Source organism: Notamacropus eugenii, chromosome 3, assembly GCF_028372415.1.
Source record: "Notamacropus eugenii isolate mMacEug1 chromosome 3, mMacEug1.pri_v2, whole genome shotgun sequence".
Taxonomy (NCBI): Eukaryota; Metazoa; Chordata; class Mammalia; order Diprotodontia; family Macropodidae; genus Notamacropus; species Notamacropus eugenii.
The window spans coordinates 369,871,119-369,888,233 of NC_092874.1; the positions used below are offsets into that span (position 1 = coordinate 369,871,119).

General features: G+C 38.6%; 1 protein-coding gene across 4 annotated transcripts in view; it reads left to right on the forward strand.

Annotated features, from left to right (window-relative positions):
* The window catches only part of SECISBP2 (SECIS binding protein 2), a 114,643-nt gene that overhangs the window by 19,811 nt on the left and 77,717 nt on the right, over window positions 1-17,115 (forward strand). For all 4 annotated transcript variants that reach the window (XM_072597401.1, XM_072597400.1, XM_072597402.1 and 1 more), the window contains one exon: window positions 12,158-12,277. In XM_072597401.1, coding sequence (XP_072453502.1) covers window positions 12,158-12,277 — 120 coding nt within the window. The remainder of the gene's footprint in view (window positions 1-12,157; window positions 12,278-17,115) is intronic.

The following is a 17,115-nucleotide window of genomic DNA, read 5'->3' on the forward strand; positions in this document are numbered from 1 at the left end:
GTGGTTAAAGATTTCTGCTTCATTCATTTTTATGAGCTTTTTATGACCTACCACATGGTCCGATTTTATGAAGATCCTTGCACAGCTGTATATTTCATTTCCAGAAGTTATCCTCTACTCACTGTTTTCCCTCCCCCATATCCAAGCTATTACTAACATCTGTCGATTTTATCTCTACCACATCTCTCATATATGCCCCCTTCTCCCTTCTGACACTGCCCACCACTCTAGCTAATTCAAGCCCTCATCACCTCCTACCTGGACTATTGCAGTGGCCTGCTGGTCAGTCTGCCTGCTTAAGTCTTCCCCCACTCCTTCATTTAGCCAACAAAGTGATTTTTGTAAAGCATATGTTTGACCATTGATTGGCTTCCTATTGCCTCCAAGATCAAATAAAAAGTTCTTTCTAGCATTCACAGCCCCTTTACAACCCAGCCTCTTACTACCTTTCCAGTCTTTTTATATTTCTCTCCCCACCATGTACTTTTCAATCCAGTGACACTGGCTTCCTGGCTTTCATAAGAAATAGAGCATCTCTTGGCTCCTGACATTTTCTCATATTGTATCCACCGTGAAGGGGGAATGCTCTTTCCTCCTAAACTCTACTTAAATACTTATGAAGAAATGTTTTCTGTCCTGGGAGATTGTTAGTTCCTCGAGTACTAGCTAGGGCTTTCTTTTGCTTCTATTTATATCCCTAGTGCTTAGCACAGTGCCTAGCACACATCAGGCATTTAATAATTGTTTGTTGATTGATCGAATAATTAATTGCCATTGTTTTATTGTACTTGATTTTTCCAAGATTCTACTTGGATTCTTCTTTCTTATTTATCTTTTTGTTGGATTCCTCTGTTTCTGAAAGGGGTTCATTATGGTCTCCACTTCTAAAATGCTGTTTCATCACTTAATTAACTTTTCCTTTAAATTAGGAGTTCTTCATCTTTTTTTGAGTCACAGATTGCTTTGGCAGTCTGAATTGAGATTTAGCAGTAGATCGTGGCTATCCACTTGTGTACTCTTGAAGTAGGCAGGCTTTATTTGGTCTTGTACCCTCTGTAGAATGGATACCACTGGTATTGAAGTTCTGGAGGATGTGGTGGGGTCTAAGCCTTGCAGGCTCTGACATAAGCTTCCTCTTCTGGTGGCCTTATATATTGGCTCAGTAGTGTCTTTATTTTGGACGTAGGGAGAGGCAGTTGGGTTCAAGTGACTTGCCCAGGGTCACAGAGCTAGTACTTACCTGAGGTCGCATTTGAACTCAGGTCCTCCTAAGTCCAGGATTGGTGCTCTATCTGCTGTGCCTCAGCATTATTTCTTACCCCTAAATAATCCTCAACTGAGTTTTGAATCTGTTGTTGATGTGACCTAGACAGACATCTGTTGAATGTTGGTTATTGTTATTCTCAGGCTTTCTTCAAAGCCCCCATCCCCACTCCACTCCCACCCCTGCCTCATATGCTCCCAGGCACTGGGTTGACTCTTGCCAGCCTTGTACCTTCTTATCTCCTAGTGCTCTAAAGTATTCCCGGCTCTGCTTCTTTATCTCAAGGCATAGTGACCCATCCAGGATGGCCCAGTCTTCTTCCCTTCTCAGTTCCAGGCCAACATCCAGATGTGGCTTCAGGTCTTGGATATAAAAATTCACATCAGCTTTTCTGTCTCTTGCCTTGCCCCACTCAACGGAGTACCTGTAAACTTCAGTCCCCTTTTAGCAGAAGTTGGGCTAGCTTCTGATCCTCCTAAAGTATTCTCACTCAGATTTCAGACCTCCTTACCAGCCTAGGTGCTATGAACTTGGTTGATGATTCTTAGATATGTTCATCTCCTGAACTACAAACCTTCATCACTAACTGTCTTTTAGACATTTCCAATTGGATGTGCCATAAGTATTTCAAATTCAGTGTCTCCAAAACAGAACTAGTAATCTTTTCTCCCTAAACCAGGGCTCTTAACCTAGAATCTCTGAAAATTTTTTTAATTTGATAAATATTTCAATTTAATTGGTTTACTTTGTAATCTTATGTATTTTATAAACAATATTCTGAGACGGGAACCATTGACTTCACCAGACTGCCACCTAAGTCTATTACATGAAAAAATTTAAAAGCTTTGTATTAAAGTCACTTGTTCTCTAAATTTTGCTATTTCCATTAAGGGAACCAATATCTTTCCAATTACTCATGTTTATACCTTTGTTCTCATCCTCAGGTCCTCATTCTTACTCATCCCACATATCTAACCAATTACCAAATTATGTAATTTCTGTATCTACAACCTCTCCCAAATCCTACTTTCCACTAACATGGCTACTTAATCAATTATTTCATGTACCTTTAGAATGACCTCAAAAATGGTGGAATAAAAAGCAAGGACTTGCTTGAGCTGTCCCCCAAACTTCTCCAAATACCTGTAAAAAATGACTAAATAAATTCTAGAGGAGCAGAACCCACAAAAGGACAGAGAGATACAAATTTCCAGCTCAAGACAACCTGGAAGTTCAGCAGTAAAGGTCTGTTTCACCATATGAGACAGGAGTTCAGTCTAGCTCAAAATGTGCCAGCATAGACCTGGCCCCAGCAGGCCTTAGGGGACTGAATCACTGACTGCTGTGATAGTTTCCAGACTTCTCAACCCACAAATACCAAAGACAACTTAGAAGATCAGTAGGAAAGGTCTGTCAGGCCTGGTTGAGAGAAGAGTGTGGTCTGGCCCCAGCCTTGAGGAGGCAGAAGCAGAAACAGGGGCTGCTCTTGGAGTTCCTGCCCCAGACGGTATGGGAATTGAGGGGATGATCAAAGAGTTAGTACAGAGATCTCTTTGCTGGTACTGAGGCAGGATTCTCTTGCTTTGCCCTGCTTGGATCTGGGTCACAGTTCTGGGTGGTGGTTCTAGGGTAAGGAGGAGCATTGGCATGGTGGAGCTTGTGGCTGCAGTAGAAATGAAATCCCCCTCACAGTTGCAAGGCAGAAAAGAATGTGATCACTCACAGACCAGAGCACAGGCCAGGAGAGGAGTAGACACCTCAATTTTGATCATACCACCTTGGAAGAACTGAAAATTTATAGATCCATAAAAGTATCTCAGAAAACAGTTGCACAAAACTCCTGAAGTTTGGGATAACTTACACACTGGAAACAGAATCCTACCTTAACAAAAGTCAGGTAATTGGCTGAGAAAATGAGAAATGAGTACACAGCAGGGGGAATAGGGGAAATGAGACTATAGAATTTTACTTTGGTGGCAAAGAAGATCAAAACATACAACTAGAAGAGGACAGTAAAGTCAAAGCTTCTACATCCAAAGCCTCCAGGAAAAATAGAAATTGTTCATAGGCCATAGAAGAGCCCTAAAAGGATATGAAAATCAAGTAAGAGAAGTAGAGCAAAAGTTGGGAAGAGAAATGAGAGTGATGCAAGAAAATCATGAAAAACAGTCAACAGTTTGCTAAATGAGATGCAAAAGAATGCTGAAGAAAATAACACCTTAAAAAATAGACTACCGAAGAGGTCCAAAAAGCCAATGAGTTAGATGAATGCTTTAAAAAGCAGAATTAGCCAAATGGAAAAGGAGGTCCAAAAGCTCACTGAAGAAAATAATTCTTTAAAAATTAGAATGGAGCAAATGGAAGCTAATGACTCCATGAAAAATGAAGAAATTATGAAACAGAACCAAAAGAATGAAAATATAAATGACAGTGTGGAATATCTCATTGGAAAAACAACTGACTTGGAAAATACATTCAGGAGAGACAATTTTAAAATTATTGGACTACTTTGAAAACTATGATCAAAAAAAAAGAGCATAGGCATCATCTTTCAAGAAATTATCAAGTAAAACTGCCCTGATATTCTAGAACCAGAGTAGAAAATAAATGTTGAAGAAATCTACTAATTACCTCTTGAAAGAGATCCCAAAAGGAAAACTCCTAGGAATATTGTAGCAAAATTCCAGAGTTACCAGGTCAAGAAGAAAATACTGCAAGCAGCCAGAAATATACAATTCAAGTATTGTGGAAAGGGCTTGGAATATGGTATTCCAGAGGCCAAAGGAGCTAAGGTTAAAACCACGAATCACCTACCCAGCAAAACTGAGAGTAATTCTTCAGGGGGGGGGAAATATGGATATTCAATGAAATAGAGGACTTTTAAGCATTCTTGATGAAAAGACCAGAGCTGAATAGAAAATAGGATTTTCAAATATAAGACTCAAGAAGCATGAAAAGGTAAACAAGAAAGAGAAATCATGGGAACTTATTAAAGTTGAACTGTTTACATTCTTACATGGAAAGATGATATTTGTAACATGAGACCATTCTCAGTATTAGGGTAGTTCGAAGGAAAGCGCACATACACACGACAGAGTGAATTGAATATGAAAAAATGATACTTAAAAAATAAAATTAGGGGGTGAGAGAGAAGAATGTACTAGGAGAAAGACAAAGGGAGAAGTAGAATGGGGTAAATTATCACATAAAAGAGGCAAGAAAAAGCTTTTACAGTGGAGGGAAAGAGGAAGGATGTGAGAGGGAATGAGTGAAATTTAGTTTCACTGGATTTGGCTTAAGGAGAGGATAACATACACACTCAATTGGGTATGAAAATCCATCTTACCCTACAGGAAAGTAGGGGGAGAAGGGAATGGGAAGGAGGAATGACAGAAGGGAGGGTGAATGGGAGGAGGGGATAATTACAAGCAAACCCTTTTGAGGAGGAACAGGATCAAAGGAGAGAACCCGAATAAATGGGAGGTAAGATAGGATGGAGGGAAATAAAATATAGGCTTTCACAGCATGACTATTAGAAAAGTGTTTTTGCATGACTACACATGTATAATCTATATTGAATTGCTTGCCTTCTCAATGAGGGTGGGTGGGAAAGCAGGAAGGGAGAGAATTTGGAGCTTAAAAGTTTTAAAAATGAATGTTAAAAATTGTTTTTACATGCAACTGGGAAATAAGAAAAACAGGCAATGTGGTACAGAAATCTGTCTTGCCCTACAGGAAAATGGAAGGGAAGGAGATAAGAAAACGGAGAGAAGGGTGATAGAAGGGAGGACAGATGAGGAAAGGGGTAATCAGAATGCATGCTCTCTTAGGGTGGGGGGAGGAGAAAGATGGAGAGAAAATTTGGAACTCAAAATCTTATGGAAGTATATGTTGAAAACTAAAAATAAATGAATATAAATTTTTTTAAAAAGTGACCTAATTGGTTTCCCTGCCTCAGTTGTCTTACCATTTAAATCCATCCTCTGTATAACTGCCAAAGCAAATCTAAAATATAGATATGACTTTGTCACCCTTACTTGGTATGCTCCAGTGGCTTTTCTCTTTTAGGATCAATTATAAACTTGATTTGGAATTTTAAATGCTTTACAGCTTAGGCCCATCATAGCTTTCCAGTCTTATTTCACATTATTCCCCTCTACACTTTCTGTGGTCTAGTTGCTATTCTTCTCACAAAGTATTTCCAGTTTTGTCTCTGTGATTGTCCCCATGCTTACAATGCTCTTTTTCCTCCCCTCTTTCCTTCAAAACTCAACTTAGACATCACTTTTCATAAGAAATCTTACATGATTGCCCCTCTAAGATTGCCTTGTATCTAATTTTCTTGTTCGTCTTCCTATATGGACAAGTTATCTTCTGTTGTATATAGTTAGTGTAAACTCTTTGAAGGCAGGGGCCACGTTGCTTTTGTTCTTCTATCTGAGTGCCTAGCACAATTTCTGGTGCACAACAGAGCTTAATAGATGGTTATTCTCTTGACTTGACAGTGTGTGCAACATTCCATAACTCAGTAGAAATTGCCATCTTTTTTTCCAAAGCCACAATTATTAAAATTGAGAATTTGACTGCTGTTTTAGTTTTTTGTTTATATTTTTATAGTCATCGTGTATTTTTTGTCCCATTTTATATAGAACATTCCATATTTTCCAGAATTCCTCATTTTCACTATTTCTTGTAGCAGAAGAATATCATATTTTATTCTTATAGTACTATTTATTCAGCTATTTCCCCAATTGATGAATTTTGCTACCACAAAAGTGCTGTTATGGTGAGACCATTCTATACAAGATATTCAAAGAGTTCTCAGTACACATTTTAGGCTTAAGCCACACTAAGATTTTTGGGACACGTGGTATTTGACCTTTTTAGGTATATTCCTGCTAACAGGATTTTTTCATCTTTACAGTTCACCAGTTGTGAAGTGAAACCTGATAGTTGCTTTTTATACTTATTTCTCTTGTTTTTAGTGGTTTGTGGCAGTCTTTTATATGATAGTTGAAAGTTTTTCAGTTTTTGTAAATTATTCATGTCATTTGATAGATTTTCTAGATATATTCTTTATATACTTAAATTTTTTTTACATCAAGAACTAAGTAAATTTATTTAATGCATTTTTAGTATTCTGATCTTTATTAATTTTCTCCATATCTTATTAGTCTTAATTTTAACATATTTCCCAATGAAAAATCTGGAGAATCAATACCGAAGTACCTTTGAAATTTTATATTTTCTCCAGAATGAGGTTGATTTTTGTTTATGCTTGATCAGATCTAGCCATTAATCTTAAGTGCCATTTCCATTCCTTCTTGTAACATATGGTGCATAAAGGCAATAGAGTCCAGATGAGGTTTTGCAATTACTTAATGGCAGTGGAAGTAAACTGCTATAAAAACTTGAGCAAATATGTTTTGTGTATCTACAGATTCTCTTGAAATAGTCCAGTTACCTGATCTCATGGCAGATCCTCTTGAGAACTGTATTTTGCTGTTTTGATAAAGCCCAGTCTTGTTCTTGTGTGCTATACCATTTTGCTTTGCAAGGTGGAGTAACTCTTATATAATTGCTTATCATCTCTAAAATTTTCACCGACCTTGTCTTTGAATGCATTGATGACATCCTTGATAAAAACTTGAGAACAAGCAGGTCAGTTTTTATGTAGCAAAACATATTATTTTGACCCTCTGAATGTCTGATAGTTGTGTCGTTATTTTCAGTCGTGTCCAATTTTTTGTGACCTTACTGGGTTTTCTTGGCAAAGATAGAGGAGGAGTTTGCCATTTCCTTCTACAGCTCATTTTACAGATGAGGAAACTGAGGCAAACTGTTAAGTGACTTGCCCAAGGTCATACTGCTAATACGTGTCTAAGGGTAGATTTGAACTCAGGAAGAGAAGTCTTCCTTACTCCCAAGCTCAGTCCTCTATTTACTGTGTCACCTAGCTGACTCAGTTAATAGTTGTAGAAAAAAATAAAATTCTGGAATATTTAATGTTTTGGTTTTAAGAAAAGCAGGTGGGTTGAGTAGACCAAAACAGCTTTGAAGGCTGTCCTTAAGTTGTCTTCTTGTTTATCAAAATAATTCTTTTGTGAAAAGGAAACAAATTACTATTGATTGATTGATTTTTTGGTTTGATTATAGGATTAAACTCCCTTCTTTAGGAAAAGCTAGTCCTAAGGTAAGCTAGTCTAGGTTACCTGTAGATTTCGTGAGTAGATAGATTGATAAGACCTTCTCATTCAGTAGCAGATAATTTAGAGGAGCAAAATAATTGTAGGATCATAAGGTTTCAGCTTTTTAAAAGCTAAATTCCTGTTTCTGATTTCTAGTAGAAAGGGGGGTTGACCAGAGAACTAAGTTCTCCTTTCTGTTAGCTGAAAAAAGGTTAGCAGAGGTTAAGCTTCTTTTAGTAGTTAACCTCCCTTTTTTTCTTGAGCTAGAGTCTAAAATGAGTAATGAAATATTCTAAGGAAGATGAGAGAGTGGAATGTGTAACTGCTAACTACTGACCACATTGCAAAAAGGCATTGTCTATAAGGCAAGGACTTCTGGGATAGAATTAAGAAAACCTGGGAGAAGCTAACTAGTCAGGTGACCTGCCTTGTCCAATTGAATTATGTTCAAAATAAGTGTCATTTTTTATTTTTCTCTTTTTTTGTTATAAATATCAGCTCTGCAAATCACTCCTTGTCACTGATACCTGAAGAGTAAGGTAACTTGGTTTGATATGCAAATGCTAGGCTCAGTAACTGTACTCAGTTTCCTTCTTATTTGAGGTAATTAATTTTAACCATCTTATGATATATACTAGAATTTTACCTGGATTAAACATCAGACACATTGGTTCACAAGCTCTATTTGTACATGTGTGGGGAGAGGGGGCAAGGAAGAAGATAGTATGGAAAGAGGAGTAGTAAAAAAAAAATGGATATTTTTAGTATATGTCTTTAATTTCTGAATTTACCCCTCCTCAGTGAACTATACCTATAATTTAAAAAAAAAAAAAAAAGAAGTGGTCTTTTAAAATTGACTACATCAACCAATGTTTCACACCCTTGGATCTCTGCCTTTGTTACTGTTGTTGTTTTTAAAGGAAGAAGCATTAATGGAAAAAATGCTGGCCTTGAGTTAGGATGACTTGAGTTCAAATACAACTTGAGATACTTTCCAGCTCTATAACAATGGGCAAAGACACTGAGCCTCTTTTTGCCTCAATTTTTCTTATCTGTAAAGTGAGCATAATAATAGCCCCTACTTTGCAGGATTGTCTGCCTTGCTGACCAGTTCTCCTTTTCTTTGTTTCTCATGTACAACACTCCATTTCCCTTCTTACCTTGAGGAGGGGTGGAAAGGAGAAGGGACATTTCCAGTCATCCTGATCTGTATCTTGCCACTGGATGAAGATGACTCTGGAAGAGAAAGTGAGGCTGGTGACTTTGCACAGTCCTCCTTCAATTAAATCCAATTCATTTGCAAGTCATGGCTTCACCTTCCTGAGGTCATGGTCCTCTTCTAGAACAAAGGACAAATAGCAACCTGTGAATGTCATAAACTGCCCCACTGGGGATCCAACTGACCAGTTCCAGTTGGACAACATAGCTATTCCTTCCTTCATTCCACCTTATTTCCCCTCCTTCCGTCCACCCTTTTAGGTTCTCTGTCCAAAGGAATGTAAATTTTGATCGCTGAAATCTCACAAGATATCTTGGGGTTTACAGGCTAGGTTTCTTTCTTAAGGACTGTGCCTTAAATCCAAACCACTCTGGCTCTCAATTGATTGGCCAGCAGTAGGTCCCAGCCCAAGCCTCACTTGTTTGTTTGGCTCTGATTGCTCAGAGTGAATGTAAATAGCAAATGTTTCTGTCTTGGTCAGGAACCCTGATGGTCTTCCACCCAAATTGATTTTTTTTTTTTAACTGGGTTAAAGAGGCTATTCTTTGTCTCATTTCTTACCTAGCCTTCGTCACTGAATGGGCATTGCCTCAGTCAAACTAATACCTGGGAAAAGACCTTAACTTAAAAAGGCCAAGGTCTCCAGCTGCATCCAGGACCATCTTCAGTCAGATGGCTCCAGAGGAAAAAGTGAGACGGGTGACTTTGCACAGTACTCCCTCACTTAAATTCAATTCACTTGCAAGTCATGGCATCACCCTACTGATGTCATGGTCTTCTTCGAGAATGAAAGACAAACAACAACAATCTTACTGTTGTACTGGCTGTTCCATATGTAATAAAGGTACTCCTTCCTCTTCTTTACCTCCACTTCGTAGATTTCCTCCCTTCCTTTCAGACACAGCTCTGTTTTGCATAAAATTTTTCTTGATTCCATCAGCTTCTAGTGCCCTTCTGCTTAAATTTTCTATTTTTTTTGTTTTTTAAATGTTCATTTATTTATTTTTAGTTTTCAACATTCATTTCCACAAAATGTTGAGTTCCAAATTTTCTCCCCATCTCTCCCCTCCCCTAACCAGTAACGCCTTGCATTCTGATTACCCCTCCCCTCAATATGCCCTCCCTTCTATCATACCCCCTCCCTTTCCTTATCCCCATCTTCTTTCTTTTCTTGTAGGGCAGAATAAATTTCTATACCCCATTACCCGTATTTGTTATTTCCCAGTTGTATGGAAAAACGTTTCTCAACATTCCTTCCTAGTACTTTGAATTCCAACTTCTCTCCCTTCCTCCCTCCCCACCCATCTCCACTGAGAAGGCAAGCAATTCAATACTTGCTATATATGTGTCATTTTGCAAAAGACTTCCATAATAAGCATGTTGTGTTAGACTAGCTATATTTCCCTCCATCCTACCTTGTCCCCCCCTTTATTCTGTTCTCTCATTTGACCTTGTCCCTTCCCAAAAGTGTTTACTTACTCCCTTCTCCCATTTGTCATCACTTCTATCATCCCCCTCACCCTATTTGTACCTTTCTCCCCTACTTTACTGCTTATTCTTACCTCTTTTATGAGCGATAATTTCCCAATATATTCCTCTCCCTTAATTTTATTTTTTTAAATATCCATTTTTATTCAACTCATTCTGTGCTTTGTCTATATGTGTGTATATATATAAGTGTGTGTGTGTAGGTGTTTCAAGAGTTACAAATGTTATCTTTCCATATAGGAATGTAAGCAGTTCAACTTTAGAAAGTCCTTTATGATTTCTCTTCCTTGTTTACCTTTCATGTTTCTCTTGATTCTTGTGTTTGAAAGTCATATTTTCTATTCAGTTCTGGTCTTTTCATTAAGGATGCTTGAAAGTCCTCTATATCATTGAATGACCATTTTTTTCCTTGAAGTATTATACTCAGTCTTGCTGGGTAGGTGATTCTTGGTTTCAGTTCCAGTTCCTTTGACTTCTGGAAGATCCTGTTCCAAGCCCTTCAGTTCCTTAATGTAGAAGCTGCCAGATCCTGTGTTATCCTGATTGTATGTCCACAATATTCAAATTGTTCCTTTCTAGCTGCTTGCAATGTTTTCTCCTTGACCTGGAAACCCGGAAATTTGACCACAATTATTCCTACGAATTTCTCTTTTCGGGTCTCTTTCAGGAGGTAATCAGTGGATTCTTTCAATATTTATTTTGCTCTCTCATTTCTAGAATGTCAGGGCAGTTTTCCTTGATAATTTCATGAAAGATAATGTGTAGGCTCTTTTTTTGATCATGGTTTTCAGGTAGTCCCATAATTTTTAAATTATCTCTCCTGGATCTATTTTCCAGGTCAGTTGTTTTTCCAATGAGATATTTCACATTATCTTCTATTTTTTTATTCTTTGGTTTTGTTTTGTAATTTCTTGATTGATCATAAAATCATTAGCTTCTCTCAGCTCCACTCTCATTTTTTGAAGAACAATTTTCTTCACTGAGCTTTTGAACCTCCTTTTCCATTTGGCTAATTCTGCTTTTTAAAGCCTTCTTCTCCTCATTGGCTTTATAGACCTCTTTTTCCAATTGAGTTAGCCTCTTTTTAAAGGTGTTATTTTCTTCAGCATTTTTTTGGGTCCCCTTTAGCAAACCATTGACTCGCTTTTCAAGCTCTTCCATGGCCTGAGCCCATTGCATATTCATTTTGGAGGTAATAGATGCAGAAGCCTTGACTTCCTGTGACAGTATGCCTTGTTCTTCCTTATCAGAAAGGATGGAAGGAAATACCTGTTCACCAAGAAAATAACCTTTTATGGTCTTATTTTTTTCCCCTTTTTTGGGCATTTTCTCAGCCAGTTACTTGACTTTTGAATCCTTTGTCAAGAGGAGGGTCTTAGTGCTTCCTCACCCTCACCCTAGGAGGGTGCTCAGGGCTGAGATTCAGATCAGCTCCTCAGTACCCCCAGGGGCTTTAGGTGGGGGCAGGGCTGCCACTCAGGGCTGAGGTTCTGATCAGGTGCTCAATTCCTCCAGGGTCTTTAGGCAAAATGCTTCACAGATTAATGCTGCTGGTACCACTGCAGCCTGGGGCTTGTGCTTGTGGGGGTCAGGGGACCCTGCTCCCCTCTTGTCCAGTTGGGAAAGCCTTCTCACTGACCTTTGAAGCTTTCTTTGGCACTTGTGTGTTGAGGGATCTGAGACCCTTCCTGCTGGGGATTCTGCCTGCGAGGCCTGTTTTCGTCTTGTTCCTCCCAGTGCCACATGGCCAGGGCTAGGCTCCACTCTGCTCAGTGTCCTGTGGAATAGACCTTTCCTGTCGGCCTTCCAGGTTACCTTTGACTGGAAATCTCTTTCTGTGGCTTCTGCTGCTCTCGAATTTGTTGAGAGTCATTTTTTACAGGTATTTTATGGACTGTGGGGGAAGAGCTAGAGTATGTGCATCTTTCTACTCTGCCATCTTGGCCTGCTGAGTTTTCTAAAAAGCAATATTTTTTCCACTTATTTTGTTTTTCATAGACAAAAACCAACAATGTATGTGAAATTGACCAGGAAGAAATGAGAAAGAACAAGAAAAAGAAAAAGAAGCCTAAAGCAAATTATGAAACAGCTGTGGTCCAAGAGCCACCAAGGATTGAAGTATGTTTTTTATTATTAAGTTTCTATATTGTCTTTAAATATATTTATGTTTGTAGAAACTGAGGTTTATATTTATTTCGTAATTGAAGTTGTTTTTCTTTGATTTTCTAGTTTCAAAGTAAATAGAATTATGTGTATTTTTTCTTTAAACAAAACTACTTATATTAACACTTAATCATCATTTACTCAGTTACAACCTTTTTCAGGTACTGTATAATCTTCTTGATTATCCATGCAGTTTTTTTGCTATTTACCTATTCATACTTTCCAGATTACTTAAAATAGAAAGCCAACTATAGAGAATGAATTTAGCATAAAGTTCTGTTGTCATTGGTTGTCCCTGAGGGGATTCAGGAAAAGACTTTGCTTACTGTGCCTTGTGACAGTTGGAGCGCTTGTTTGTATAGATTATACTGATGTTTTTAAGGACAGTGGAGGTTATTTAATGTCTTTGTTTCCTGAGGCTTAAGAAGCCCAACCCATGAAGAATTGGTGTGGGAGGATTTAGTTTAATTCCTACTAACCTTATAGGAAAGCCTTTCTGACCTAGCTTGCCTGCTGTTGCCATGGTGAATGTGGAAGTGGAATGTTGTGGAGCTTTTATCTGAACTAGTATGTTTTTAAGTTTAGGAATTGTATCCTGCTTATCCTTGGTCACTAGTAGGGTTGTTTTTATTGCATTTTATAGTCTTTAAGTTCCTCATATTCTTACCCCAAAGTTGATTCCATAGACCTGAGTTAATCTTAGGTTAGGTCAGTGGTTCCCATGTAGTAGAACAGATTTGTGAATATAGACCAAGAGGTTCATACTAAAACTTCTTTAATGATGTCTTAATCACTAAATAATTGCCCAGTCCTGTTACAAAAATATTTTCCCCTACAACCTTTGTAAAATGTGTTTTATATGGAAAGCTTTGCATTAGTGTCAGCTTCTAATTGTTCTGACAGTAGGGGATGAGAAGTGACCAGCTCTTGAGGAGAAGTTTTGTGGTCCAGGTGCCGCCTGTCTCTCCAGGCATTCCTTTTGCCATGCTTAGTCTTTCAAGCTTTTCCCTTGAGGTATAAAGAGGGATCTCTACAAAATCCAATGGAGTCTACCATCTTGAAACTTGCAAGACTAAGCATGGTAGAAGGAATGCCTGGAGAGACAGGTGGCACCTGGACCACAGAAGCTTAGGAGGCAGAATTTCCAAGAAGGCAAACCCCAGCTAGCCAAGCTGAAGTGCTTGTCAGAGCCAACACCTGAAGAAGGGACAGGATCTAAATTTTCCATGACTTGAGAGTAGTAAATGCCGGCACTGTAATCTAGTCAGACATTTGAGAAAAAAGCAACTTTATGGTTGACAGCTTTGGAGTTTCCTTAATGGCCTTGCCAAAGACTTGACATTTTGGTTGTCCACACATGCCCAGGCTCCTAAGACTCTTTGCTTCCATCCAACCCTAAAATTAACCCCTCCCTTCTTCAGTGTATAGGATATGACTCAAAAGCCCTAGAAAGAAAAGGGACTATAAGAGGATTTATTTTTTTCTCCACGGGTGGTTTAGGAAAGAGGTTGGCTGACACTAATTCACAAATTTGTTCTACTACATGGAAACCACTGATCTAAGCTAATATTAACTCAGGTCTGTGGAATCAACTTTGGGGTAAGACTGAGGAACTGACTAGAACACATGCTGGCATTTACTACCTTCAAGTTACGGAAAATGCTTTCTTTCTAAGCTTGGGTGCATTGGTTAGTGAAAAAAAATTTAATGTAATCAAAAGAGATGTGCTGATAGAGGAGTGCCTGCAGTTTTTTCAAGACATTGGTCTGATATCAGCCCAATTTCAGATTTCCCAGTAAGAGGGTGATTGAGGATTTCTCTAGTACCTGTGGCTCTCCTTATCTTGGGGTTCCCTCAGTGACTGGAATGGGAGAGAGTGAGGAGAGGGTCAGCTTGCCTAAGGAGGCAAGGTAGCATCTAAGAAACTATTTCTCCATAACTGTTTCACTTCTGTGCCATGACATACAAATTCTTCCCCATTGGTGTAGTTATGGCCTAGCCAATTTGCACCGTTTTTAATCTATGCTCTTAAAATGATATTTTTTTGATGAGGGTCTGAATATCCAGGTAGGTATATTTCTTACTTTCCTGAGCCTTTGGTTTCTCCCCTCCCCAAGTTACCATAAAAGTTTTATGGGGGAAGCCTTGAGGAGTCCCTTTTTTCTGCCATGTTCAACCACCCTTTGTTACTGGATGGCTAGCTGTAATGAGGAATTCAAGTAGCTTATTGTGGCCATCAAAACCCTCAGGGTTAATAGGGAGTGAGAAGTTAAAACAACTGCAGCTTTTGAAGTATCATTTAGTTCATGTCATATCTTAGCAAGTCTTATTTGGGAAGGCCAACTAGGTGTCAGGGTCAAAAAGCATTTTAAAGTCTTTGAAGTCTCACCACATAGACTGAGAAGGAATGGTCAGGCTGATAGGAAGGGAACCAAGAGAAGTCAGTGTTACCAAAATCCAGAGAGACTGTCCAGAAGAGAAGGTGATCAGCAGTGTCAGATGCTGCAAAAGTCAGGAAGGACCAGAATTGAGAAAAAGGTCATTGAAATTGGCAATTAAGAGATCAGAAAGGCAATAGCAAGCCAGTGAGAGTTTTTCATTGGTGGTTTTGAGGTTAGGGGTTCTGCAGACCTCGAAATACCGATATGCCGGTCCTACTCGAATGAATTTGACATGAGCCTTCTTAAAGCCAAAGAAAAACAATGTTTATTAAAGATTTGCCACATTGGATTGACTCTTAAGGAGCCTAAGCATTTGTAACGCTTATATTAACAAGGGGCCAGATAGAATCTCAGCTAGACAGAATCTGAGCACCTTCATGGAGGTGAGATGGAACTTAAATACAGAAAAGACTGTGGGAAGAATCCTGGTGCCACCAAGCAGTCTTAGGTCCCAGGGATGGTCTAGAGAGGGGAGGTAGATCAAAGCCAGGGAGGATCCTGATGGGAGTGGCTGGTAGTCCAGACAGTCCACAATCCTGGTTGGTTGACCTGGACCTCGAAAGAATGCTAAGTAAGTAGCCAGTAATAGGATCAAAGGGAAGAATATCAAAAGAAGGCTAAATTGAGTAAGGGGAATCCAAGGAGCCCCCAACGCCAGGCTTTGGATAGGGGCCTGTCAGACAAATGGGACCAAAACCCTCCCTGTCCAAGGGACAAAGGTCTTCATTTGGGCTTTTATACGCCGTCAGTTTGACATGTTCATTCTTTGTTTGGGTGCCTTGTGTGGGGGATGGATAGAAGAAGTAAAAAGACTGAAGGGAGCAAGACTAGTGAGGAGGTTTTTATAGTAAGTAGCACACAGGAGGTGATAAAAGTCTGAATTAGGGTATTGACTGTGTGAGGAAGGAAAGATGGAGCTCTGGGTACCATATTCATTAATGAATGATCAGAATGTTGGCTGATGATCACAATAGGGATCTAAAATGGAGCAGTATTGTAGTGGAAAGATTTCTTTGAAAATAAGCTTTTATTTAAAAAAATTTTTTTTTAAATTAGCTTTTATTAATATCTTTTGTTTTCTTTATATCACCATAGTTTCCCAGTATCCTCCTCCATCCCTAGGGCCATCCCGTATAACAAATAGTGTTTTTAAGACAAAAAAAAAAAGAAGAGGAAGAAGTCAGAAAAACTGATCAGTACATCAAAAACATCTGAAAATACATGTAATACACACATTCTGGTTCTTTCCATTTACATTGTTGTAGTCATTGTGCATTTTGTTTCCTTGATTCTGTTTACTTTCCTCTGCATCATTTGATGTGGATCTTTCTATGTTTCTCCATATTCATGACGTTAATCATTTCTCACAGCACAATGATATTCCGTTATATTCACGTACCACAATTTCTTTAGCCTTTGTTTCCAAATTTTAGCTGTCACAAACAGTGCTGCTATAAATATTTTGGCATGTATGGGTGCTTTCTTCTTATCAGGCTTCCTATCGCAGCCCTTGATATATTAACCTATTAGTGGAATTGCTGAGTTAAATAGTATGGACGTTTTAGGCACTTCATTTGAGTAATTCCAGATTGCTTTCTGAAATAGTCCTCGTGATTCACAGCTCTACAAACAGTGCACTAATGTACTTAATCTTACCACAGACCCACCAACATTTCTCGTAATTTGCAAAATCAGAAACCTAGGTTGAAAAGTCACTTCTAGGACTGCTAGCTATATGACCTTGGGTTTAATATCTGAATTTGAGTTTCTTTATCTCCAAAGTGGTGACATTATCTATAGGGTTTGCCTTGTGGGTATGATGAGTAGATCAAATGAGATGACATTTAAAATGCCATTCAAAACTTAAAACCCTATATAAATATCAGCGATTTTGTGGACAAGGTGAAGTAATCTGATGTGAGCTTCAAAGGTAGAAAGGTTTACTTAGTGATGGTATCAGAGGGAGAGTTTAGAAATTGATAGTATGTAAACTCATGTTCCTATTTTTGCGAGTCATAGGAAGTGAGAGAAGTAGCTGACATTGGATTAGGTAGCAAGGGAAGTCGTATTTTCAGGGGAAAGCCAATTTTAGTTAGTATCAGAAGATTGAAAGTGTATGAGAACTAGAGATAGAGAGTGAAGGCAAATTTGATAAATATAGGTTTATCGTAAAAGGTACAATGAAAGAAGGTAGGATAAGAACTAGAGAGAAGAAAGGCAGGGGTTAAGTCAAACGGAAATAAGAATACAACGAAAGGCTCTAGTTGGAAAGACTTCAGCTTGTGGTTCTAAATCGCAGGGATTAAATGAGTAAGAGAAAGACATGTGCTATCCCTTGGATACATGAAGCGC